Below are 25,964 nucleotides of genomic sequence, written 5' to 3'. Positions count from 1 at the left end.
CGGTTCGAATAAAACCAGTCCTTCCGGGAAAATGGCGACGCCCTCGAGTGCCCCAGAGTCGCCGCCGGCCGCGGACCCGGCGCTGGCAGCGGGGGCTGACGAGGGAGCCGAGTGCCCGCCGTCCCGCCAGCCTCAGCCCCCGCAGAATGTCCTCGCTGCCCCGCGGCTTCGAGCCCCCAGCTCCCGAGGACTTGGGGCGGCGGAGTTTGGCGGAGCTGCGGGAGATGTTGAAGCGCCAGGAGAGACTTTTGCGCAACGAGTAAGCTTGGGTCCCGCCGAGTCACCGCCAGGCTTGGTTCTGGCTCCTGGACGTGACCCTCCCACCCCGCCCCCTGTTCCCTTCCGGGGAAGGTGACCTGGGCACCGGCAGCTGCGGGCCGGCCCCGCGGGGAGCGGACGGCCTACGTGACCCGCGGAGCCGACCGGCCCCTGCGCTCCCCCCGCGGGCCGGCTCGTGTGCGCACCCGCCGAGCGTGCCCGCGCTGCCTGGCTCCTCCTCGGTTTCTTTACCCGCCGCTGTGTGGGTTCCTGACACGAGGGTTGTGCCTCCCACCCCCCACATCGTATCCCAAACACCTTCGCAGTTTCGTCTGTAAATCCTGTTTTTACCGGAATCCCTGGGATGGGAAGAGTGGGGTGGAAAGAGTGGTTTGTTAGGCAGAGAAAGTTTGCCTCTCCTCCAGTTGGCGGACTGGGTGGATTTTAGCAGGGGCACGATAAGGGGCGTGTTTTTAAAGGAAGCCGACGTGAGCTCGGTGCGGGGCGCGTCGAAGGAATGAGAGGCTGACGACAGTGGGAGGGTATTTTCATAGAGGTACCCCACGAGGAGGGGGTAGAACGTGAACCAGAAAAGCAGTTGTGGTGCTGGGGAAGCGACGTGGGGCTTGGACTGATTTGAGTAGGTAGTTGGCAGAGATGGCCGAGGTTTGTAATCTGTGGAGAACGTGGTCGCAGGGCCCGAGAGAGAGGAGAAGGCTAGGGAAATACAGGAATCTCCGCCGGCGGGGATGCTGGCAGTGGAAACTGCGGGAATGAATGTGGTGTTGGAGAAAGAATGTAGGGCCTGAGGTGTAACCTTCCCTCCGCATTTACTGGGTGGCTGAAGCAAGGGAATCAGAAGAGAAACTCTCAGCAAAAGGGACAAATGATCTCTTGGGGGCTTCTTAGTAGACACAAGTATTTTGACTTTGAGAATGGGTTTTTCATCCATGGCAGCAAATTAACTTTGGGGTCTCAGGACCCCTTTTTCTACTCTTTACCACTTACTGAGTATCCCAAAGAGCTCTTGTTTTATATCTGTGGATATTTGCCAATGTATTAGGAATTACAAGTGAGAAATCTTTAAAACACAAGAATATACAAGCTCACACATTCTATTAGCCAGAGCAGTGATAACCACATATCCCTGTGGCTTCTGGAAGACTCCACTGTACCCATGTGAGAAAATGGGAGTGGAAATGGCAAAGTGTCTTACTTAGTATTATTATGGAAATACTTGGGCCTTCCAGACACGGCCACCTCCCCTCCCCAGAAAGGTCTTGTAGATCATTCATACTTTTGTTGATTCTTGGAATATCTTATATAAGTGTTGTATAAAAGACTTTTGCTGAAATTCTAATTAGATGAGACAAATGAGGCATATTCCCCATTCTTTCAGGATTTCCCTGTTTTGGGGGGGCAGGTAGTTGGATAATTACATTCCTGCTTCGGGGCAATTGGAAGTCACATAAAGATAGATTTTTTTTTTCCCTTTGAAGATAATGCTTTGTCTTTATATCTCAAGTTTAAAAACATGGCTCTAATGCATACATGTTCTTTTCCATTTGACAGAAAATTCATTTGCAGATTGCCCGACAACGGTAAAAAGATCTTAGACTCTGTTGTCAAACTGAAAGCTGCCATTGCAGAACGTGAAGAAGTTAGAGGAAAAAGTGAACTGTTTCATCCCATTAGTTTAGACTGTAAACCAAGGCAAAAAGCAATCGCAGTTGACGTGGACACAGATAAGGCCCAGAATTCTGACCAGATACTTGATACTTCATCACTAGTTCCTGGCTGTTCTTCTGTAGATAACATCACGTCATCTAAAACAACCTCACAACAGGGACTTGTTCATTCTAGTCACAAAGGTGATGAAGAGGCTCCTCAGGTTGGGTACCCAGTGAACAAGTGCCCAGCTTCCAGCAACAGAGCCACCGCACCTTCCTCACCCGAAGCCACTGAGTGTCTCCCTCAGCATCCTGTCTTAGGTCCAGCAGAAGATAATTCTACCAGCTCCGACGACCTCTTTATTGACAAGTTACAAAGGATCACAATTGCAGACCCAGATGAGCAACATTCGGAAGAAAACACGAGGACTGAGAACTTGACAGGCCTTCGTAGTGGGACACAGAAGAAACCTCATTACATGGAAGTGCTAGACATGCGAGCCAGAAACCCAGTGCCCCCACCACGTAAATTTAAAACCAATGTGTAAGTACCCTTGGAGACAGACCTGTCACAGGAACATAATATTTGTTAAACTCAAAAAATTGGGAGAACATTTAAAACCAATGTGTAAGTACCCTTGGAGACAGACCTGTCACAGGAACATAATATTTGTTAAACTCAAAAAATTGGGAGAACATTTAAGTTCAGTGGACTTTGTGTGAGAACTACTTGTATTTAGGAATGAGTGTACTGTGGAAACAGTGAGACTGGCCTGCCTGGAGTGGAGGATTCATGTTGGAAAACACTTTAATATTTTAGCCAAATAATTGAAAAGGTTTTAAATAGCAGATGGAGTATTAAATTTCAGGATACTTAGCCAATATTTTATAATAAACAGAATTTATTATGACTTTTTCAGAACCATTTTCTGGTATACAGCTCCCCCTTTGATTAGAATGTCAGCCAAAGAAAAAGCAATTGCAGGAGCCCACAGACTTTCTCAGCAGAAATATTGTGTGTGCTCATGGATGTAGCAGCAGGTGCTTTGGTGACACAGAAGTACAGATTCTGCTCATCAAAGAGTTTAGGCTCTAGATGAGGACCCAGAGCTTACACACTTGGAAGAACAAACCATATAACAACTTCAGAGGGAAAGAAGCTGAGAAGAGGTAAAAAAAAACACCTGAAAATAGATTGGGGTAGGACGCAAACTAACCCTGCTTCTAAGTTCCTTTTCATAGTTTTGTTTCTGAGCTCTTCCGAGAAAGAAAAGCTCTTTGAAGAAAGAATGTTACCTATTTGTATGCAAATGTGGCATTCAAATCAGGGTGTAGGAACTGGTAAGGCCTAGATTTACAAGGGTGTAGCATTATCAGATACATAGGGGAATCACTACTGCCTTCCTTTTAAAAACTGAAGACCTCTAGTTAAAAATACCTAAAACCATTTTTATTGTTATAAAGAGACTTTAAAGTTTAATCCTACTCCAGTTTTAACCTCAAAACATTTTATTTCTTTAGTCTAGAAAACCAGGATTATGTTACATTAATTTTAGTTAGGAGTAAAAAGTAATCTTTGATTAAGTAACCTCTCATGTTGTGTGCAAAGAAGTATCTCCTCACTGCTGGGAAGACAAAAATATAACAGAGAATACCCTGATCCCAGTTTTGTGATCCTGTCATTGAGCTGGAATGGGAGTAGCAGTGAGGGCTACCAGGGGTTAAGGAAGTTGAACAGAAGGAGCTCCTGTGCACTTACAGCAGATCAGGAAAGGCTGGGCCTTGATAGAAGGCCATGGGCCAGAGGGGTTGAGGGGAGCATGAACAGCTGCTTGGCAGTTGGAAAGTGGGGTAAGGCTCCAGTTCTGCTCTTTCCTTGCCTCCTCCTGCATGTTCTGGCTCCATTGCCACCAGGATGCTGGAGGCTGCCACGCTCCTATCTCTAGCTTTGGTCTTTTTGGAACTTCAGATTTACACTGCAGTTACCTATGTAATGTGACTGTGTGTGTATCCATGGCACCTCAGGTTTATCACGTACATAGAACTCATTTCTTCCCAAACTGACTTTTCCCCATTTTTCCTAATTATTAGTGTCACCTCCTCATCTCCCCTCCCCTTCCCAAGGTGTCTTCCTTTTTCCTCATCTCGATATCTTCTAGCTATGAAGGCCTACATAATATATTTTCTTTGCCTTCATCCTCTTTCCTAAGGGAGGACTATTACCCTCTTGGGCTATAACTATGGTCTGTTCCAGCCTCACGCCTTAACTCTTCACCAGTCCATCTTCTCCACTGCTACCAGAATAAAATTTGTAAAATCAAATCGGAACCTGTTCCCCAGAATAGAGCTTTTCACTATGTCTGGACCCAGTCTACTTCCCGGGTTTGTCTGGCTGCCTTTTCTGTACTCTCCCTCTTGCACCTCCAGTGTGCTGCAGCCATGCGCTTCTCCCTCTGCTGGGGTGCCCTCCTCCCCTTATTTTCTTGATGGGCACTATTTCAGGACTCCTCAGATTTCACCATCTTGAAGTTTTTCTGACAACCTCCCTGTCTCCCATTAGAATTGACGTTTTCTTTATGTTCCCATGTACCATATATAGATATGAATCATGGTACCTATGGTATTATACAGGGTAGGTTTACAGTTCATATGGAAAATAGTACAATCATTAATAAATAATATGGGAATGAACTGTTGGACATACAACTGTAAACCTACTTTTGTCCCACCCCTGTGATGTGCTGAAACGGTTGATAACTATTTCCCTCTACTGGATAGTAAGCCCTTTTGCAAATGTTTTTTGAATGAAAAACAAAACAAAACGGTAGCTTCAGTTCAAGTATAAGATTTGAAGAGAGAAGGAAAGCACAAAGAGTTACGGTTGAAGGCCACTTGTGTGAGAGTGTGGTAGATGTATGTCTACAGAAAGGTGATATAAGTTTTCCCTCCTTCAGGTTACCTTCCCAACAGAATGATTCATCAAGTCATCAGCAGAGAAGAGGGTCTCCTATTTCCTCAGAGGAAAGGCTCCGCAGGGATAAGCAGCATCTCGATGACATCACAGCGGCTCGGCTTCTACCACTGCACCATCTGCCTGCACAGCTGCTCTCCATAGAAGAGTCTTTGGCACTTCAGCAACAGCAGAAACAGAGTTATGAGGTATTTAAGAGTATTACTTGTTTACTGTCTGTATGTTGGATGCTACTTATGTAAGTCAGAATTTACTTCAGGGAGGACGGGATTTAACAGAGAGATTAGGTACCAGAGAAATGGCAGATGAGTGCCGTCATCTCTCGGATGTGTGCCTCTAATTTTCAGTCTTGAAGTTGCTAGAACTGCAGGAAGCAGCTGGAGGTGATCACAGCAACCTGCAGCATCAAACTGGTATTCACCAGGAAATGCTGCAACATGGCACATCTCTGAAAGCCCAGGCTCTTAGGACAGCAGTAGTATCACTTGTGTTTTCTACCTTATAAAGCCCATGGGAGAGCTGCTTAGTGGTGGCATCTAACCAGGACCTGCAAAGAGAACCAGGGAAATGTGGTTTCCGGCTTCCATCTCCTGTGATACATGGGAGGGCATAAAGGGGCGGGGGGAACAGTGTTGTGTTCCAACAGACAATTGGATTAGGCTTAAAAGCCTAATCGGCAGGCCCTTGTGAAGATAGAAGAATCTCCTACATATAGTGACTTAATCATGTTTGTATAGGACTGTTTTTGAAGATCTGTACATTCTACATAGAACTTTAAACATGTATATTGACAATTTGTGTACAGAATAATGAGATGGAAGAAAACAGGTATGAGAACCTTAGTGAGAAAAGAAAGGGTTTGATATATTTAGTAATAATTTGAGTCTCCAAAAAAATAGTAGCCTAACATCTTAATATTGCTTAGATTTTAATCAGGTAGTATTTACCAGTTAATACAGAACCAAGGCTATTCTGCCTTGGCTTATCATAAAAGCTCAGTTGGCATGGATTGGCATTGTCAAGGCACTCCTTTTTAAAGCCATTTTTCTTCCTCTCAGTGCATTATATACAACCATAGCATTGAGGAATTTTTTAAAAATTGTCTATATGGTCTTAAATGCTGGTCCTAAGACATTTTTAGGTTGAATTACACCCTTCAGTTTGAAGTTGACTTCCTTGGCAGAGTAGTAGTAGCTCCTGCTTCAGTCCTACTTTTCCATAATGTCCGTGGCCTGAGGGGACGGTCCTAAAGGAGCTCCTGTGATGTGGGAGAAAGCACGAGGAACGTGAAGGGCAGAACTGGAAATGAGTATTGCTGCCTGCCATACATTGGTGGTTTATCCTTGGGTGTATATAAGCACATTGCCAGAATCTGGAATTTACTTGGGACACTTTTCTACATAGTAATTTCCTTAGGACTTTATTTGGAGAAGCATAGTCAGCTTTCCAGTATTAACTTTTTGATTTTTATTGTGGCATTGAAAGGTAACTCATAAGCCTAGAAGCCATGATTTAATCTAGGAAAGATGATTGTCAGTTGGAGAATCAGCATAGCATTAGTGATTTTTGACATTTGATAGCTCAGATTGTTCTATGAGTTTGTATATATACACACTAGAGGCCCGGTGCACAAAATTTGTGCACGGCGAGGGAGTGTCCCTCAGCCCAGCCTGCACCCTCTCCAAAATGGGACCCCTTGAGGGATGTCCGAATGCCTGTTTAGGCCCGATCTCACAATCCAGGACTGCTGGTTTCCAACTGCTTGTCTGCCTGCCTGCCTGATTGCCCCTAACTGCTTCTGCCTGCCAGCCTGATCACCCCCTAACCACTCCCCTGCCAGCCTGATCAACGCCTAACTGCTCCCCTGCTGGCCCGATTGCCCCTAACTGCCCTCCCCTGCAGCCTGGTTGCCCCTAACTGTCCTCCCCTGCAGGCCTGGTCACCCTCCCCTGCTGGCCCGGTCACCCCTAACTTCCCTCTCTTGCCAGCCTGGTTGCCCCTAACTGCCCTCCCCTGCAAGCCTGATTGCCCCCAACTGCCCTCCCCGGCAGGCCTGGTCCCTCCCAACTGTCCTCCTTTGCAGGCCTGGTCCCTCCCAACTCTCTCCCCTGCTGGCCTGATCACCCACAACTTCCCTCCCCTGCTGGCCATCTTGTGGCAGCCATCTTGTGTTGGAGTGATGGTCAATTTGCATATTACTCTTTTATTAGATAGGATGTGTGTGTCCACATACTTAAAAATATATCTGTATTTATAACTGTTGTAGTGTGAACTGATTACTCAGTTTCTCATGAAGAGGTGGGATATTTCCATGCACTTCATTAATGGACATCTGTAACTAGAGCTGTAGCAGGCTAGTAGTTTTCCCAGCACAGCTCCGTTGCGTCTGTGGTAGAAACAGCTGTCAGACTCGGTGCATTGCTGTAGAGCTCTAAGTTTAGGAATTGTAGGGAAAATATGTGTGTGTAACTTCTTGCTTTACATTTTATTTTAAAGGAGATGCAAGCAAAGCTCGCAGCACAAAAATTAGCTGAAAGACTGAATATTAAAATGCAGAGCTATAATCCAGAAGGGGAGTCTTCGAGGAAATACCGAGAAGTAAGGGATGAAGATGATGATCAGTCCTCTGATGGAGAATTCTGAAGATGGGCATTGGGATACTCTCCTGACTCTGCCTGTTGAGATGTCATTTTCTTACATCAGACTTTTCTAACAAGTATCAAGATCAGTGTCAGATGTTGAGGGAAATAATTTTATAAAGTTACGCAACAGTAGCTATAAAAATAGTTTGTCTTTCAGAAGATAACTTTCATGTACTGGAAAAGTTTAACATTTGAATGTTGTGTTTAAACATTGTGTTAAAGTTTTGCAGTGTGTTGTGTGTTGTCTGATATTTTAGTATATAGTAAAGAACATTTTTTTTCTCTAAAGCCAAATGAAAGCAGGTGACTGCTTTTTTCCCTTCTTTTTACCTCTATCAAATAGCTTTTATTACATGCCTTTCAGTGAAATATTTAGTTGTCCTAGGCATCACCTAAAATGAATTAGGAAGATATAGTTCCCTCTTCTTTTGAGTAATGAAGGGAGCAGTCTAAAGAATTCTGTGCATGTTTGCATGGGCTTATTGAGGTACTGGATGGGAAATACCTAGGAAGACACTCATGGAAAAATGCTTAAATGTTTGTTTCCTTCTTCTGTCTTCCCTTGGAAGAATGTTATCTTTCTTCTGATTACGAATAAGGAGTACATTTGACTCTTGAACAATGTGCGGGTTAGGGGTGCCAACCTGCTCAGTTGAAAATTGTATATAACTATTTTTAGTCCATGTTGGAGGGTGGATGGTCTCTCTGAATGACCAGCTTTGCCTAGGGTAACATGAAATATAGGAAAGTCTAAGATGACTGATGAGGTGAAGGGAGTAGCTGTTCATATACTTGACCTGATTTGAGTTCATTGCTCTTAACAGATAATAGATTCAGTTTGGTGAAAAAAACAGGTTTTTTTTTGTTTTTAAGCTACAATTGAATTATTTGTCAATACATTGTTTCCCTCCCCCCCAAAGAAACATACATATGTAGGCTGCAGAAACCTCAATCTATATATTCATGTTTGTAGGATTATATGATTATCTCCAGAGAAATTAACATGTATGTTATCAAACATTTCTTTAATATGTTGGAGCTTTTAAACAGCATTGAAAGCAAGAATAAAATATTAATTAGAGCAACTTCAAAATTTTAATGGTGATGTGTTACTGGTACTTAATTAAATTTAACTTAACTTTAAAAGAGACTTTTCATATATGTAATTTGATGGAAAATACATTTAGGTCAGATGTACAAGGAGAGTAAGGGCTGAGTTCTATATCAAGCCCCTATTACCCCCAGAAAAACAAATTATTAGCCCTAGCCAGTTTGGCTCACTGGATAGAGTGTCGGCCTGGGGACTGCAGGGTCCCAGGTTCGATTCTGGTCAAGGGCATGTACCTTGGTTGCGGGCACATCCCCAGTGGGGGGTGTGCAGGAGGCAGCTGATCGATGCTTCTCTCTCATCAATGTTTCTAACTGTCTATCCCTCCTTCCTCTCTGTAAAAAATCAATAAAAATATATTTAAAAAAAAAAAGAAAAACAAAACCATACTGAGCTAACAATTTCATTATTTTTAGTTTATAAAACTAATAGTAAATGATTTCACAACAAAGTTATTCGATGTTCTTTTGTTAAGAGGATGAAATAATACATGTTACTGGTGTGACTGTAAAGTAGGATAAGGTGGAAGGGTTCACATGTATACATGCACAATTCCTGTAATTCTGCTATCCAGAGAGAGGTTCTGTGAACACTTGGATATATGTACTTGTACATATTTTTTTCTATGCATAGCTATCCATGTATATTTTCAAGTAGAGGCCCGATGCATGAATTTGTGCACAGGTGGGTCCCTCAGGGTGGCCTGCAGAGATCGGGAACCCAGCTTGCACCCCCAGCCTCACAGCCCCACAGCCCTGCCTGGTGCCACCCTCTCACCTGCTCTACCATCCCGCCTGCAGGATGATTGATCGGGGCCAGGGCCTCCCACCAGACTCCCTCAGTGCTTAGAAGCTGGGTGGTGGCCCTGCCCCCTGCCACCACTGCTGCTGGTCGCCATCTGTGGGGCAATCAGCAGAGTGATTGGGCCCCCGTTCGCACCTGCCTTGACCTGGGGCCACTTGCTCACCTGCTCCACCATCCCGCCATGGTCCTGCTCTCATTGGAGCCCGTCGGGGCCCATTGGGGCTGGCAGTGCCTCCAATGCCAGCCTCCACTGTGTTCCACGTTGTCCCCTGGTGGTCAGCGCACGTCATAGCAAGCGGTCGAACGACCGGCTGAGGGGATAATTTGCATATTAGACTTTTATTATATAGGATAGTGCAATCACAGTATACATTATCTCACAGTCTGCTCAATATATTGTAAACATTTTCCCATAATAAATATTTTGCATTTTAGATAGCTGCAGACTATTGCATTTTAGGGGTGTACCATAACTTTTAAAATCAACTTAGTGTTTAACAGTTTGATTATTAATTATAACTAAACAATGATGCTACCAACATCTTAAGAGATAATCACACATGTACAAAATGACTTATTTCCAGAAGATCTTTTTCTGGAAGTGAAATTGCTAGGTGAAAGGTAAGTTTTTGAAAATCTTGACATATATATCACTCATCACAAAGATTGTGTCCATTTACATTCCCACTAGCAATATATCAAACAACCAGAATTGAAAATTGCTGTTCAGAATCTTTGCAAATTGAATAGTTGCAGAAAAGGAAAACTGTAAAATTGGTGGTTCTTTGATTACTTAATGAAGGTTGGGTGTTTTTTTCATGTTTATTGACCACTTACTAGTATATACATTTTTGAGGGCATTCTATATTCTATTATCTATATTCTCTTGGAAAATTTGTGATTTTGATTGGTTTATAAGTTCTTTATAAATTAAGATGCCAATCTTTTGTTGTAATTGTTTTAGTGTATTATTTGCCTTTTAATACAGTTCATGGTGTTTTTAATGTAGAAGTTTTCTTTAGGATTCTACCTCTGCAGGTATGCTTGTGCTTGATGCTTTCCCCACTCTAAAGGTAGATACATATTTACCCTTATTTTCTTCTAGTACTTCTTAAAAATTTCACTTCTATACTTATCCTTAACTCAAAAGGAAATTTTTGATCCATCTCAAATTTATTTGGGGATATTGTATGAGGTGAGATTTAATTTTAATTTTTGCCAATAGTTGATCAATTGGTTTAGTATAAACCACCATTTCCCCACTGATTTGTATTGCTGCCATAGAATAGTCATAGATGTCTTTAGTGTCTTGGACCTATTTTGTTTTCCCCACACTTTTCAATAATTATGGCTTTAATTAGCATTAATATTTGGTAGTACAAGTCCTTCATTCTTTAAAATTTTATAAAATACAGCTTTTTTAATTTTATAAAATATAACATAAAACAGGTGTGCATTGAAGGAGAAACCAAGATGGCGGCATAGGTAAACACCTAAACTGCTGCCTTGCACAACAATTTCAAAACTACAACTAAAAGGCAGAACGGACATCATCCAGAACCACAGGAAGGCTGGCTGAGTGGAAATTCTACAACTAGAAGGAAAGAGGAAAGCTCACGGAGAATCAGAGGAGCAGCAAAGGAGAGCTGAGGTATGGAGATGTGCGCAGAGAGGAAGGACGGCTGAGTACCTGGATGACTTTCTCTGGTGGTAGGGGGAAGGAGCCCCCGACTGCACTGAACCCCAGTTCCAACTGCACTGAAACCCAGTTCTGGGCGAAACCCGTGGACCCAGACACATACAGGGGGAGTCTGGACTGTCAGGTAGAGAGAAAGGCACACGGAGGCTCAGAGACAAAGAGACCTGGGGGAGCCATGGTGGGTCTGGAGGGGCGCGCGCGCACGCACACGAGTGCTCGCAGAGAAAGCTGAATGCGGAGGTTGCCGCAGGCATTCCCTAGCGGAAGGGAGTCGGAAGCTCCTGACTGCACTGAACCCTAGTTCCGACTGCACTGAACCCCAGTTCCGGGCAAGCCCCTGGGGACCCACGCTCTTACAGGGGGAATCTGGACTGTAAGGCGGAAACTCAGGGGAGTCGCAGAAGGCAGAGGTCTGGAGGCGCGCGCGCAAGGGCAGGGCTGACGGGAAGCCAAGACTGTCTGCTCCGCCCTGAGACTCCGCCCCATCCAAGCTGAGCACAGAGGCTTTTGCAATTTTGCAAGTCTAATCCTATAAGGCTGTCTCCAGCACCAAACTTCTCCCATTGTAGACACAGCTGATCTTCACAGCCAACTGGCCTGGAGGTCTATTCCTCCCAGTGATACCAACAACAATCAAGACTTAACTACAACAAGGCTGTACACACAGTCCACAAAGGGGTGCACCAAGAGTGTCCATCCACCTCAGGTTAACTGGGGAGGCTGACCCACTGGGCCATATAGGAAACCTAGCACACAAAGCTACCCTACCAACTCAGGGAAGCAGCGAAAATGCGGAGGCAAAGAAACAGATCACAAACGAAAGAAATGGAGGAAAACAAATGACTGGATATAGAATTCAAAACCACAGTTGTAAGGCTTTTTAAGAATATCCTAGAAAAGGCCGATAAATTTAGTGAGACCCTCGAGGATATGAAAAAGGACCAACTAGAAATTAAACATACACTGACTGAAACAAAAAATATTATACAGAGACCCAACAGCAGACTAGAGGAATGCAAGAATCAAGTCAAAGATTTGAAAAACAAAGAAGCAAAAAACACTCAACCGGAAAAGCAAAAAGAAAAAAGAATCCAAAAAGTTGAAGATAGTGTAAGAAGCCTTTGGGACAACTTCAAGCGTACCAACATCAGAATTATTGGGGTGCCAGAAGAAGAGAGAGAGAGCAAGATACTGAAAACCTATTGGAAGAAATAATGACTGAAAACTTCCCCTACCTGGTGAAAGAAATAGACTTACAAGTCCAGGAAGCGCACAGAACCCCAAACAAGAGGAATCCAAAGAGGACCACACCAAGACACATCATAATTAAAATGCCAAGGGCAAAAGACAGAGAATATTAAAAGCAGCAAGAGAAAAACAGTTAATTACCTACAAGGGAGCACCCATACGACTGTCAGCTGATTTCTCAACAGAAACTATGCAGGCCAGACGGGAGTGGCAAGAAATATTCAAAGTGATGAAAAGCAAGAACCTACAACCAAGATTACTCTACCCAACAAAGTTATTATTCAGAATGGAAGGTCAGATAAAGAGCTTCACAGATAAGAAAAAGCTAAAGGAGTTCATCACCACCAAACCAGTATTATATGAAATGCTGAAAGGTATTCTTTAAGAAGAGGAAGAAGAAAAAAGTAAAGATAAAAATTATGAACAACAAATACATATCTATCAACAAGTGAACCTAAAAATCAAGTGAATTAAAAATCTGATGAACAAAATAAACTGGTGAATATAATAGAATCAGGGGCATAGAAAGGGAGTGGACTGATAATTCTCAGGGGGAAAAGGTATGGGGGGGTGCAGGAAGAGACTGGACAAAAATCATACACCTATGGATGAGGACAGTGCGGGGGAGGTAAGGGCAGAGGGTGGGGTGTGAACCGGGTGGAGGGGAGTTATGCGGGGGGGAAAAGGAGAAAAAATTGTAATAATCTGAACAATAAAGATTTATTAAATTAAAAAACAAAAACAAACAAACAAACAAAAACCACAGGTGTGCCTTTTAATGGATAAAGCAAACAACTATGTAATCACAAACCAGATGCAGAAAAGCTACTGCCAGTACTTCAGAATCTCCCTGTGTGTCCCCTGTTACCTCCTCCCCTTTTCTCCCCCCCCCACCAAATATAACTACTTTCCTGACTTTACGGTAATATTTCCCTCATCTTTAAAAAATGGTTTTACCAGTTATTTATGCAACTATTTAGTTTGTTTTGCTGACTTTTGACTTACAAAAATGGAATCATAGTGTATATTGTATCTAGTGTCTTTCACTCAACATTGTTTATAAAATTCACATCATGTGTAAGTGTGGTTTATTCATTTTCATTGCTGTTTCATGTGCCATTCTGTTAATACCATTCTGTTATAGTCACTTCTATGATAGTGTTAGTTTGGGCTATTAAAGGCAATGCTGCAATAAGTATCTTTGTGCACATAAATTTCTGTAGGATATTTACCTAGGAGCTGAAATAGAAGTTGTGCACATCTTTAACATTGACTATTTCCACCATGACCCATCCACCATGTATGACACTTCCAGTTCATCCACACTTGATATTGCCAGATTTTAATTTTAGCCAATATGTTTTTACAGTAGATATTCATTTGGTTTTATTTTGCACCTCCCTATTGGAATGGCATTGAACATCTTCATATGTTTCTTGTCCACTGGATTTCTTTTAAAAAGTGCCCATCCAAGTCTTTCCTTCATCTTTCTGTTGTCTTTTTCTCATTGATTTGGAGGATGTATTCCTGATACTAATCATTATTTGCTTATATTTGTTGTAAATATCCTTATCCTCTCTGGATTACTTTTCATTCTCTTCATGGTGGTTTTGATGAACAGAAATTCTAAATTTTAATGGCAAGTCTATCAATCATTTATGTTTAGTGTCTTTTCTATCTTAAGGAATCATTGTTTATCCTGAAGTCATAAAAGTATTCTCTTGCCTTTTAAAATCTTTTTCATTGAAAAACGTTTCATAATTTTACATTTCCCATTACATCTTTGGTTCCACTTGGAAATTATTTGTGGCTGTGTGAGGGAGTATCCTGCGTAGCCACTTGTCCTGGCATCATGCAATGCACTTCCGCGTATTAAGTGTATGTATATGTCTGTTATTTTCTGGGTTCTCTCTGAGATTCCATTAATCTATTTGTGTTAATATTTCACCACATTATTTATGGCAGCTCTATGATAAGGCTAGAGTAAAGCCTGCCATCCTATTTTTTAAGAGTGGATTGGGTATCTTTGACCTTTTCATATAAACTTTATTTTATTTTTTTATTATTTTATTTTTTTAAAAAATCTTTATTTTTGAAAGTATTACATATATCCTTTTCCCCCCTTGATCTCCTCCAGACTACACTGCCCCCCACCACTCCACTGTCAGCATCCATGGGTTATGCATATATGCATACAAGGTCTTTGGTTGATTACCTCCCACCCACCCACCCTCTCCCGCCTTCCCTCAGAGATGCTGCACTCTGTTCCTTGCTTCCATGTCTCTGGATCCACTCCATTCATCAGTTTATTTTGTTAACTAGATCCATATATGAGTGAGATCATGTGATACTTGTCTTTCTCTGACTGACTTATTTCACTTAGCATGGTACCCTTCAGGTCCCTCCATGCTGTCTCAAAGGGTAAGAGATTCTTTTTTACTGATGCATAGTATTCCATGGTATAAATGTACCCCAGCTTTTATAAATCCAGTTATCTAATGATGAACATTTGGGCTTTTTCCAGATCTTAGCTATTGTAAATTGTGCTGCTATGAACATAGGGGTGCATATATTCTTTCTGATTGGTGTTTTGGGTTTCTTAGGATATATTCCTAGAAGTGGGATCACTGGGTTAAATGGCAGTTCCATATTTAATTTTTGAGGAAACTCCAAAGTGTTTTCTATGATAACTGCACCAATCTGCATTCCCACCAGCAGTGTACTAGGGTTCCCTTTTCTCCACATCCTCGCCAGCCCTTGTAACTTGTTAATTTGTTGATGGTAGGTGTGAGGTGATACCTCATTGTTGTTTTAAATTTGCCTCTCTCTGATTATCAGTATTTTTGAGCATTTTTTCATATGTCTCTTGGCCATCTGTATGTCCACTTTAGTGTCTAGGACCATTGCCCATTTTTTCAATTGGATTGTTTGTTTTCCTTTTGTTAAGTTGTATGAGTTCCCTATATATTTTAGATATTAACCCTTTATCAGATGTATCATTGCCAAATATGTTCTCCCATATAGTGGGCTTCCTTTTTGTGTTTTTTTTTTTAATTTCTTTATTGATTAAGGTATTATATATGTGTCCTTATTCCCCCATTACCCCCAACCTCCCATTCATGCCTCCACCCCCCTGTTGTCTGTGTCCATTGATTAGGCTTATATGCATGCATATAAGTTCTTTGGTTGATCTCTCCCCCTTACCTCCACCCTCCCCTACCTTCCCTGAGGTTTGGCGTTCTGATTGATGTTTCTCTGTCTCTGGATCTATTTTTGTTCATCAGTTTATGTTGTTCATTATATTCCACAAATGAGTGAGATCATGTGATATTTATCGTTCTCTGCCTGGCTTATTTCACTTAGCATAATGCTCTCCATCTCCATCCATGTTGTTGCAATAGGTAAGAACTCCTTCTTTTTTACCGCAGCGTAGTATTCCATTGTGTAGATGTACCAGTTTTTTTAATCCACTCATCTGCTGATGGGCACTTAGGCTGTTTCCAAATCTTAGCTATGGTAAATTGTGCTCCTATAGAGGTGCACATATCCTTTCTGATTGGTGTTTCTAGTTTCTTGGGATATAGCCTAGAAGTGGGATCACTGGGTCAAATGGGAGTTCCATTTTTAGTTTTTTGAGGAAACTCCATACTGTTCTCCACAGTGGCTACACCACTCTGCATTCCCACTAGTAGTGCACGAGGGTTCCTTTTTCTCCTCATTCTCACCAACACTTGTCGTTTGTTGATTTGTTGATGATAGCCATTCTGACAGGTGTGAGATGATACCGCATTGTTGTTTTGATTTGCATCTCTTGGATAATTAGTGACTTTGAGCATGTTTTCATATGTCTCTTGGCCTTCCTTCTGTCTTCTTTCGAAATGTGTCTATTTAGATCAGTTGCCCATTTTTTGATTGGGTTGTTTATCTTCTTTTTGTTAAGCTGCATGAGTTCCCTGTAAATGTTGGAGATTAAACCCTTATCGTTGATATTATTGGCAAATATGTTCTCCCATGCAGTGGGCTTTCTTGTTGTTTTATTGATGGTCTCCTTTGCTGTGCAAAAGCTTTTTATTTTGATGTAGTCCCATTTATTTATTTTCTCTTTAATTTCCATTGCCCTAGGAGCAGTATCAGTGAAGAAATTGCTTCGGCATATGTTAGAGATTTTTCTGGCTGTGGATTCCTCTAGTATTTTTATGGTTTCTCATCGTTGATCCATTTTGAGTTTATTTTTGTGTATGGTGTAAGTTGGTGATATAGTTTCATTTTTTTGCATGTATCTGTTCAATTTTCCCAACACCATTTATTGAAGAGACTGTCTTGACTCCATTGTATGTTCATGCCTCCTTTGTCAAATATTAATTGAGCATAGTGATTTGGGTCGATTTCTGGGTTCTCTATTCTGTTCCATTGATCTAGATGTCTGTTCTTGTGCCAGTACCAGGCAGTTTTGAAAACAGTGGCTTTGTAATACAGCTTGAAATCTGGTATTGAGATCCCACCTACTTTGTTCTTCTTTCTCAGGATTGCCGTGGCTGTTCGGGGTCTTTTTTTATTCCAGATGAATTTTTGGAGAGTTATTTCTAGGTCTGTGAAATATGCTGTTGGTATTTTAATGGGGAGTGCATTGGACCTATAGATTGCTTTGAGTAGTATGGACATTTTAATGATGTTGATTCTCCCAATCCATGAACATGGTATGTTCTTCCATCTGTTTACGTCTTCCTCTATCTCTTTTTTCACTGTCGTGTAGTTTTCTGCATATAGGTCTTTTACCTCCTTAGTTAAGTTTATTCCTAGGTATCTTAATTTTTTTGGTGCGATGGTAAATGGGATTGCTTTTTTTGTCTCTCTTTCTGCAAGTTCACTATTGGTGTATAGAAATGCCATAGATTTCTTGGCGTTAATTTTGTATCCTGTTACATTGTCAAATTCGTTTATTAATTCTATTAGTTTTTTGATGGAGTCTTTTGGGTTTTTTATGTACGTTATGTCATCTGCCAATAAGGACAGCTTTTCTTCTTCTTTTCCAGTTTTGATGCCTTTTATTTCTTCTTCTTGTCTAATTGCAATGGCTAATACTTCCAGTATTATGTCGAACAGGAGTGGTGAGAGTGGGCATCCCTGTCTTGTTCCTGTTCTTAGGGGAAATGGTTTTAGTTTTTGCCCATTGAGTATGATGTTAGCTGTGGGTTTATCATACATAGCTTTTATTATGTTGAAGTATGATCCTTCTATTCCCACCTTGTTGAAAGTTTTTATCAAGAAAGGGTGTTGGATTTTGTCAAATGCTTTTTCTGCATCAATTGATATGACTATGTGGTTTTTATCTCTCAATTTGTTAATGTGATGTATCACGTTTATTGATTTGTGGATATTGTACCATCCTTGCATTCCTGGGATAAATCCCACTTGGTCATGGTGTATGATCTTTCTGATGTACTGCTGGATCCGATTTGCTAGAATTTTGTTGAGGATTTTGGCATCTATGTTCATGAGGGATATTGGCCTGTAATTCTCTTTCATTGTGTTGTCTTTATCTGTTTTTGGTATTAGGGTGATGCTGGCTTCAGAGAATGAGCTTGGAAGTGTTCCTTCCTCTTTAATTTTTTGGAATAGTCTGAGGAGGATAGGTTTTAGTTCTTCCTTGAATGTTTGGTAAAACTTCCCCATGAAGCCGTCTGGCCCCGGGCTTTTGTTTGCTGGAAGCTTTTTGATGACTGCTTCAATTTCTTCCATAATTATTGGCCTATTGAGATGTTTAGATTCTTCCTGATTGAGTTTTGGAAGGTTATATTTTTCTAGGAATATGTCCATTTCCTCCAGGTTGTCCAGTTTGTTGGAATAGAGTTGTTCATAGAATTTTTTAACAATCCTTTGTGTTTTGGTGGGGTCTGTTGTTATTTCACCTCTTTCATTTCTGATTTGTTTATTTGGGTCCTCTCTCTTTGCTTCTTGGTGAGCCTGGCTAGAGGTTCATCAATCTTGTTTATCCTTTCAAAGAACCAGCTCTTGGTTTTGTTGATCTTTTGTATTGTGCTTTTTTTTGTCTCATGTTGTTTATCTCCGCTTTGATCTTTATTATTTCCTTCCTTCTGCTTACACTGGGCTTTTCTTGTTGCTCTCTTTCTAACTCTTTGAGTTGTAGGGGTAGGTAATTTATTACCATTGTTTCTTGTTTTTTTGTTGTTGTTTTTAAAAATATATTTTATTGATTTTTTACAGAGAGGAAGGGAGAGGGATAGAGAGTCAGAAACATCGATGAGAGAGAAACACCGATCAGCTGCCTCCTGCACACTCCCTACTGGGAGTGTGCCCACAACCAAGGTACATGCCCTTGACCAGAATCTAACCTGGGACCCTTCAGTCCGCAGGCCGACACTCTATCCACTGAGCCAAACCAGTCAGGGCTGTTTCTTGTTTTTTTTTGCAGTAGGCTTGTAAGAGCTATGAACTTCTCTCTCAAAACTGCTTTCGCTGTGTCCCATAGATTTTGGATTGTTGTGTTTTCATTGTCATTTGTTGCCATGATATTTTTTATTTCTTCCTTGATCTCTCTGGTAACCCAGTCATTGTTTAATAGCATGCTGTTTAGTCTCCATGTGTTTGATTTTTTTGGATTGTTTTTATTGTATTTGATTTCCAGTTTTATGCCACTGTGATCTGAGAATATGGTTGATATGATTTCTATGTTCTTGAATTTGAAGAGACTTTGACCCAATATACGGTCTATTTTTGAAAATGACCCATATGCACTTGAGAAGAATATATATTCTGTGGCTTTGGGGTGAAATGTTCTGAAGATGTCAATTAATTCCATCTGGTCTAGTGAGTCATTTAGGATTGATGTTTCTTTGCTGATTTTTTGTTTAGAGGATTTGTCCAATGGTGATAGTGGGGTATTAAAGTCTCCTACTATGATTGTATTGCTGTCAATCTCTCCTTTGATATCCTCCAGGAGTTTTTTTTTTTTTATGTATTTGGGTGCTCCTGTATTGGGTGCATATATGTTTACCAGAGTTATTTCTTCTTGTTGGATTGCTCCCATTAGTATTATGAAATGGCCTTCCTTATCTCTTGTTATGTCCTTCACTTTGAGATCTAATTTGTCAGATATAAGTATTGCTACCCCAGCTTTTTTTTCATTTCCATTCGCCTGAAAAACCTTTTTCCATCCCTTCACCCTCAGTCTGTGTGCGTCTTTTTTTCTGAGGTGGGTTTCTTGTAGACACCAGATATATGTGTCATGTTTTCTTATCCAATCTGTTACCCTGTGTCTTTTGATTGGGACATTTAATCCATTTACATTTAAAGTTATTATTGATAGGTACTTATTTGTTGCCATTTTTATTCTTTATGCCTGTGTTCCTTCTTCACTTCCTTTTTTTTTTTTTTTTTTTTTTTTTTTTTTTTACAGCAGACCCTTTAGCATTTCTTGCATGCTGGTTTGGTGGTAATAAATTCCCTTAGTCCTTTTTTGTCTGTGAAGCTCCTGATTTCCCCTTCAATTTTGATTGATAGCCTTGCTGGGTACAGTATTCTTGGATTCAGACCCTTCCTTTGCATGACTTTGTATATTTCATTCCATTCCCTTCTGGCCTGATGAGTTTCTGTTGAGAAATCAGTTGCTAGTCTGATGGGGGTTCCTTTGTAGGTAACTTTCTGTCTCTGGCTGCTTACTTTGTCGTTGGTGTTTGCCAATTTAATTATAATGTGCCTTGGCGTCGGTCTTTTTGGTGTTCATTTTGCTTGGGACTCTGTGAGCTTCTTGGATTTGTGTGGGTTTTTTGTTCCCTATATCAGGGAAGTTTTCTGTCATTACTTCTTCAAACAGGTTTTCTATTCCTTGCTCAGTTTCCTCTCCTTCTGGCCCCCCTATTATGCGGATGTTGTTTTGTTTCTTGTTGTCCCAAAGTTCCCTTAGGCTCTCCTCCTGCTTTTTAATTTTTTTTTCTAGAAGCTGCTTTACTTGGGTATTTTTTCCTATCTTGTCTTTTAGCTCACTGATGCAGTCCTCTTCTTCTTCTAGTCTACTCTTGATGCTTTCTATTGAGTTCTTTACAGCAGTGATGTCATTTTTTATTTCTTCTTGGTTCTTCTTCATTTCCTCTTGGTTCTTACTCATATTGTCGAATTTGTCTTCCATTATTTTCAGCCACCTTATGACCATTTCTCTGAATTTTTTCTCTGACAGGTTGCTTACCTCCATTTCGTTTACTTCCTTTTCTGGTGATGCCTGCTTTTCTTTCATATGCGGGCTGTTTCTTTGTCTCCCCATGGTCTCTCTTCTCTGGGTGTCTGGTTATGTAGTTCTCTCTCTCCTTATCCCAGGAAAAATCTGACCTTTCCGTGGTGGAGTGTAGAGCTCCTCTGAATCCGCGTGTTTGCGCCAATTGCGGATCAGTGCTCTGGGGTTCACAGCTGTTCGGTGGGTGCTGCAGTTGTAGATTTTCAGGCTTCAGATAACATCCACTTTCCCCTTCAAGATGGTGTGGTCTCCGCGTCCGAGCCAGTGGCTCTGGGAGGGAACCCAGCAGCAGTGGGGGCTGCCCAGTCAGGGGAGCCCCGTCCAGCAGTCCCCCACCTTCTCCTGGAGTATAGCTGTCCCTTAACTCACCAACACACTCCCCGTGCGACCCTCAGCTGTTCTTTCTATCTGCTCTGGGACAAGGCTCGGGACACGTTTGTCTATTCCGCCACCATTTTTTCCCCCCTCCTTTTCGTTTTGTTGATGGTTTATTTTGCTGTGCAGAAGCTTTTTATTTTGATGTAGTCCCATTTGTCTATTTTCTTCTTAGTTTCCTTTACCCTAGGAGATGTATCAGTAAACATATTGCTACAAGAGATGTCTGAGATTTTGCTGCCTATGGTGTCTTCTAGGATTTTTATGATTTCCCAACTTACATTTAGGTCTTTTATCCATTTTGAGTTTATTTTTGTGTATGGTGTAATTTGGTGGTCTAGTTTCATTTTTTTTGCATCTATCTGTCCAATTTTCCCAACACCATTTATTGAAGAGACTGTCTTGACTCCATTTTATGCTCTTGCTTCCTTTGTCAAATATTAATTGAGCTTAATAGCTTGGGGATTTTTTTTGGGGGGGTCTCTGTTCTATTCCATTGATCAATATGCCTGTTCTTCTGCCAGTACCAGGCTGTTTCAATTACGGTGGCTTTGTAATATAGCTTGATATCTGGTAATGTGATTCTTCCAACTTCGTTCTTCTCAAGATTGCTGCAGCTATTCAGGGTCTTTTTGGTTCTATATAAATTTTTGGAGTATTTGTTCTATATCTGTGAAATATGCTGTTGGTATTTTAATAGGGATTGCATTGAATCTATAGGTTGCCTTAGGCAATATGGACATTTTAATGATGTTGATTCTACTAATCCGTGAACATGGTATATTCTTCTATTTGTTTATATCTTCTATCTCTTTTTCAATGTCCTGTAGTTTCCAGAGTACAAGTCTTTTACCTCCTTGGTTAAGTTTATTCCTAAGTATCCTAATTTTTTTGTTGCAGTGGTAAATGGGATTGTTTGTTTAATTTCTCTTTCTGAGAGTTCATTATTGATGTATAAAAAAGCCATCAATTTTGGGGTGTTATTTTGTATCCTACTACATTGCCAAATTTATTTATTAAATCTAGTAGTGTTTTGGTTGAGTCTTTAGGGTTTTCTATGTACAATATCATGTCATCCATGAATAATGAGAATTTTAGTTCTTCCTTTCCAAGTTGGATGCCTTTTATTTCTTCTTCTTGTCTGATCACTGTGGCTAGGACTTCCAGTACCATGTTGAATAAGAGTGGTGAAAGCGGATATCCCTATCTTGTTCCTGTTCTTAGGGGAAATGGTTTTAGTTTTTGCCCAATGAGTATGATGTTCGCTGTATGTTTGTCATATATGGCCTTTATAATGTTGAGATATGCTCCCTTTGTTCCCACTTTGCTGAGAGGTTTTATCAAAAATGGGAGTTGAATTTTGTTGAGTGCTTTTTCTGCACTATTGATATGATCATGTGATTTTTGTCTTTCAGTTTGTTTATGTGATGTATCACATTTATTGATTTGCAAATATTGTACCAGCCTTGCATCCCTGGAATAAATCCCACTTGGTCATGTTGTATGATCTTTTTAATATATTGCTGGATGCGATTTGCTAATATTTTGTTGAGGATTTTAGTATCTATGTTCATCAGGGATAATTCTCCTTCTTTGTAGTGTCTTTACCTGGTTTTGGAATTAGGATAATGCTGGCCTCATATAAATCTTAGAATCAGCTTGCCATGTTCTGTCATTAATTAACTTTTTATTCTTAAGATTCTATATTTTGAAGCTTTGGAGATTTGGATCCTTGCCAATTATAAACTAAATTACACTTATTCTTTCAAGTAGGATGACTTTTTAGTGTGTACAAGTTAAATAGAAAAATCAGACCATTGTTTTAGTGTGTACATTGTGTAGTTTTAATTGAGAAATATTCTCAAGTGAGAATTTTTTAAAAATGTCAAATGTAGGTTTAAAATGGGAAAATGGAGTGAATCTGCAATCATGAACTCTTACCTTCAATTTTGAAGTGATTAGTTTAATAGAAGGAAGTTAAATGCTAAAGTTTGGGACTTAACCTGAACTGTGGAATATGTTATGAGGATTAATCTCATTATATAATAGTAATCTGTAGGATAAAACTTTCAAAAAATATGTTTTTTATTGATTCAAAGAGAGATAGAAACATCAACGATGAGGGAATCATTGATTGGCTGCCTCCTGCACACCCCCTACTGGGGAGGGTTTGAGCTGCAACCCAGGGCATGTGCCCTGACCGGAATCAAACTGTGACCTCCTGGTTCATAGGTTGACGCTCAACCACTGAGCCACACAGGCTGGGCTAGGATAACACTTTTTCATAACATAGGACCTGTCTCTAATCCACATCACATTCTCTGGGCATCCAGGAGCTTTGATTCAATGTGGAAGGTAAATAATTTGTAGAATTATCTCTATTTCCTGCAACTGGGTGTTGAGTTGATTTGCTCAAGGTTACTCAGAATCAGCCAAGAATTTTGGGCACTGGATTGCGTGGCCTTGCACATGAATACCACACATCAGGGTTGCATTTGGGCTTTAAAAAGTGCTCATGCTAGGCAAGAGCTCAGATTACTCACAGGGTATTTGTCATGTCTCTATGACTTACACTACAAAAGAACTTTATTTCTTCTGATAACACTTTGTATTTGAAATGATTTGTTTGTAATCATCTTAGACCATTTTGGGCACTGCTGGTATCGTCACTCTTCCCGTCTCACTTGGTAGTTGGCTGCATAAAACTTTTTGGAGAAGAGATGTAAGGAAAAGTGACATCAGGTATCAAAGTCTTAATCCAGAGGACCAGGTGAAATCCAGCAGTTTGTTCTTTGCAGGCATCATGAGTTTGGAACACTAAAAAAAAGTAAAGTTGTTAGGGAAGAAAAGATTTTGCCTCTGTACAGGGAAAGTTGAGAATTCTTGTGCTTAAATAAATAAAAGGATTATATATCCAGCTTTTATAGAGAGCATATAGAATCATCTAAGAAATATGGCAAATTGCATTATTGACTAGCTCCCTGACAGGGAGGAGAAACTTAAAGCTATTATTTTAATTTCTGGCTAAAGTGAGGAAGCTTTGATACTGGGCCGATGAAATAAACCTAGTGTTGGATAATACTGAACTAGAGCCAGACCACAAATCAGAAGCGATTCTGAAAGCACAGCATAAAAGCCTGAACAATTAAAGATGATCTATTACTTCCCAGATGATTTTAGAAAACTTGGAATGAACAAAAGGCGCAAAAGAGGGTAAGCCACTGAAATAGCATTAGATTATTAGATTTAGGATTTAAATGCCACTATTTCCTTTGAATCCGGTGGGAAGTTATGTACTCCCATGACTATTAAGTCTGTAAGATGAGGTCAGTGACCCCTTATCTAATGTATGGGGTATGTTTTGAGAGAACAAAATTTCAAAGTGTGGTCTTTATAGAACGCTTTGAGGTCTAAAAGAGAGTCTATATGAAAACCTTATTGTAACGATGGTAACAATTATGACTGGAAGTAGTTTAGGAGGCACCTTTTGGCATGCGAAGGAAAATGTTCTAAAATCACCACCATATGAAGCTTTTAATTTAGTGTTAAAATTAACTGAGAACAATAGAGACTCCCCGAGAAAGCTGTTTGACAAGGGGAAATTAGGACATTACACTAAAGACAGACCAAGCTTTGTATGGAAAAATTTCATATTATTAAGGAAAAAGAATGAGAGTTGTAAATCAAGGCCTTCCTCAAGCATGCTCCTTAAAAGATGGAAACTCAGCTTGGTGCTTATAAATTTTGTCTGAAAATATTGCTAGTAAATACATCAGTTCTCTTAATCAGTACCACTGATTATATGTGCATTGAGTTAAATAGCTCTTCTAGTGATTATGTTATAAAAATAAAAGCATATCTTCTATTGATTATTTAGGCTTTTAATACAAATCTTTTTTATTCCCTTTGGCAGTATGATGACACAAAGAAGTAAATGTGTAGAGATGGTCTACTCGAGCATGTGTAGAGTTGGCTCCCTAGCCCAGAGCAATGTGCGACTTAGGACGGGATTTCACATCTGTGGCCTCTCTTCTATGTGCCCGGTGAGATAGGTATTATTCCAGCATTTTCTGGAGAAGGAAATAGGGTCTTGTTCAAAGTCACACACTAGTGAGACCTGCCCAAAGTCAGGTGCCCTTTTCAATCCCCCATGCTGCCTTTCCTATTTGCCCCATTTGCTTGAATTACAGACAGCCACTGCCTGGCTTTTGCTGGGGACTGGCAAGGATGGAGCCAGGGAAGAACCCTAGAGGGTGTCACCAAAGCTTTGCACTGGGCCCACAGGTGGGCCCTCCCCTTTGGTCCTGACAGAAGTGCTATGACAGGTTGTACCTTTCAAAGATATTTTCTTTAATTTGATAAGAGACAACAGGGGGAAACAGAAGGCAAAAGCATGAAAACAGCCCAAGTTACAACCCTTTTCCAGCTGGCTCCCTCCAGGGCTAGCCTTGCCCCACAGCACCCAGGCCCCAGCCTGATCAGCAGCTCAGACCACCACGTACTCCAAGGTAACATTGGGCAAGTTACCCAATGCTCTAAGCCTCCTCATCTGAAAAGTGGGAACAAGAGTAGTATCCCATCTCAGGCTTGTTGTGGGGATAAGATGGTCCTAAGTTTTACAACAACTGCTGGCTGCCATTCTTCCTGCTTCCCCCTGGCTCCCTGAGGAGGGTTCCATTCAACACCTGCCCACCCTGAACCCTCAGAATCACTGGTAGAGGGGAACGGAAGGGTCAGGTTGCCCACGGCAGGCAGCTCTTCCATGGGCATGGCTTTGTCCTTCAGTCCCGGAGGGACCTCATTTCATATGTCACAGAAGCAGCAGCATTCAGAGTGAGAACTAGACCCTCCTTTAGGAATGGGGCCTGTTCTGTCACATCGTGATTCCTAAGTTGGGGAGCCAGGGTGGGAAGGATTGGGTTATAAAAAGAGATCAGGTTT

General features: G+C 40.9%; 1 protein-coding gene across 1 annotated transcript; it reads left to right on the top strand.

Annotated features, from left to right (window-relative positions):
• POLR2M (RNA polymerase II subunit M) lies at nucleotides 1-9,094 on the top strand. Its single transcript, XM_080662482.1, has 4 exons — nucleotides 1-259; nucleotides 1,831-2,472; nucleotides 4,883-5,087; nucleotides 7,396-9,094. The coding sequence occupies exons 1-4, from the start codon at nucleotides 147-149 to the stop codon at nucleotides 7,540-7,542; spliced, it is 1,107 nt and encodes a 368-aa protein (XP_080518608.1). The 5' UTR covers nucleotides 1-146; the 3' UTR covers nucleotides 7,543-9,094.
• The last annotated feature ends 16,870 nt before the right edge of the window (nucleotides 9,095-25,964 follow it).

Source organism: Plecotus auritus (assembly GCF_963455305.1).
Source record: "Plecotus auritus genome assembly, chromosome: 1".
Classification (NCBI taxonomy): Eukaryota; Metazoa; Chordata; class Mammalia; order Chiroptera; family Vespertilionidae; genus Plecotus; species Plecotus auritus.
Note: the sequence above shows the minus strand (reverse complement) of the source record. Positions and strands in the feature narration are given on the sequence as shown.

Bases quoted from the DNA above. Each gene is read 5' to 3' on its own strand.
- POLR2M (XM_080662482.1), top strand. From the start codon at position 147: ATGTCCTCGCTGCCCCGCGGCTTCGAGCCCCCAGCTCCCGAGGACTTG. The intron at 260-1,830 runs GTAAGCTTGGGT...TCCATTTGACAG, and splicing joins GAGAGACTTTTGCGCAACGA to AAAATTCATTTGCAGATTGC. The intron at 5,088-7,395 runs GTATTTAAGAGT...TTTATTTTAAAG, and splicing joins AGCAGAAACAGAGTTATGAG to GAGATGCAAGCAAAGCTCGC.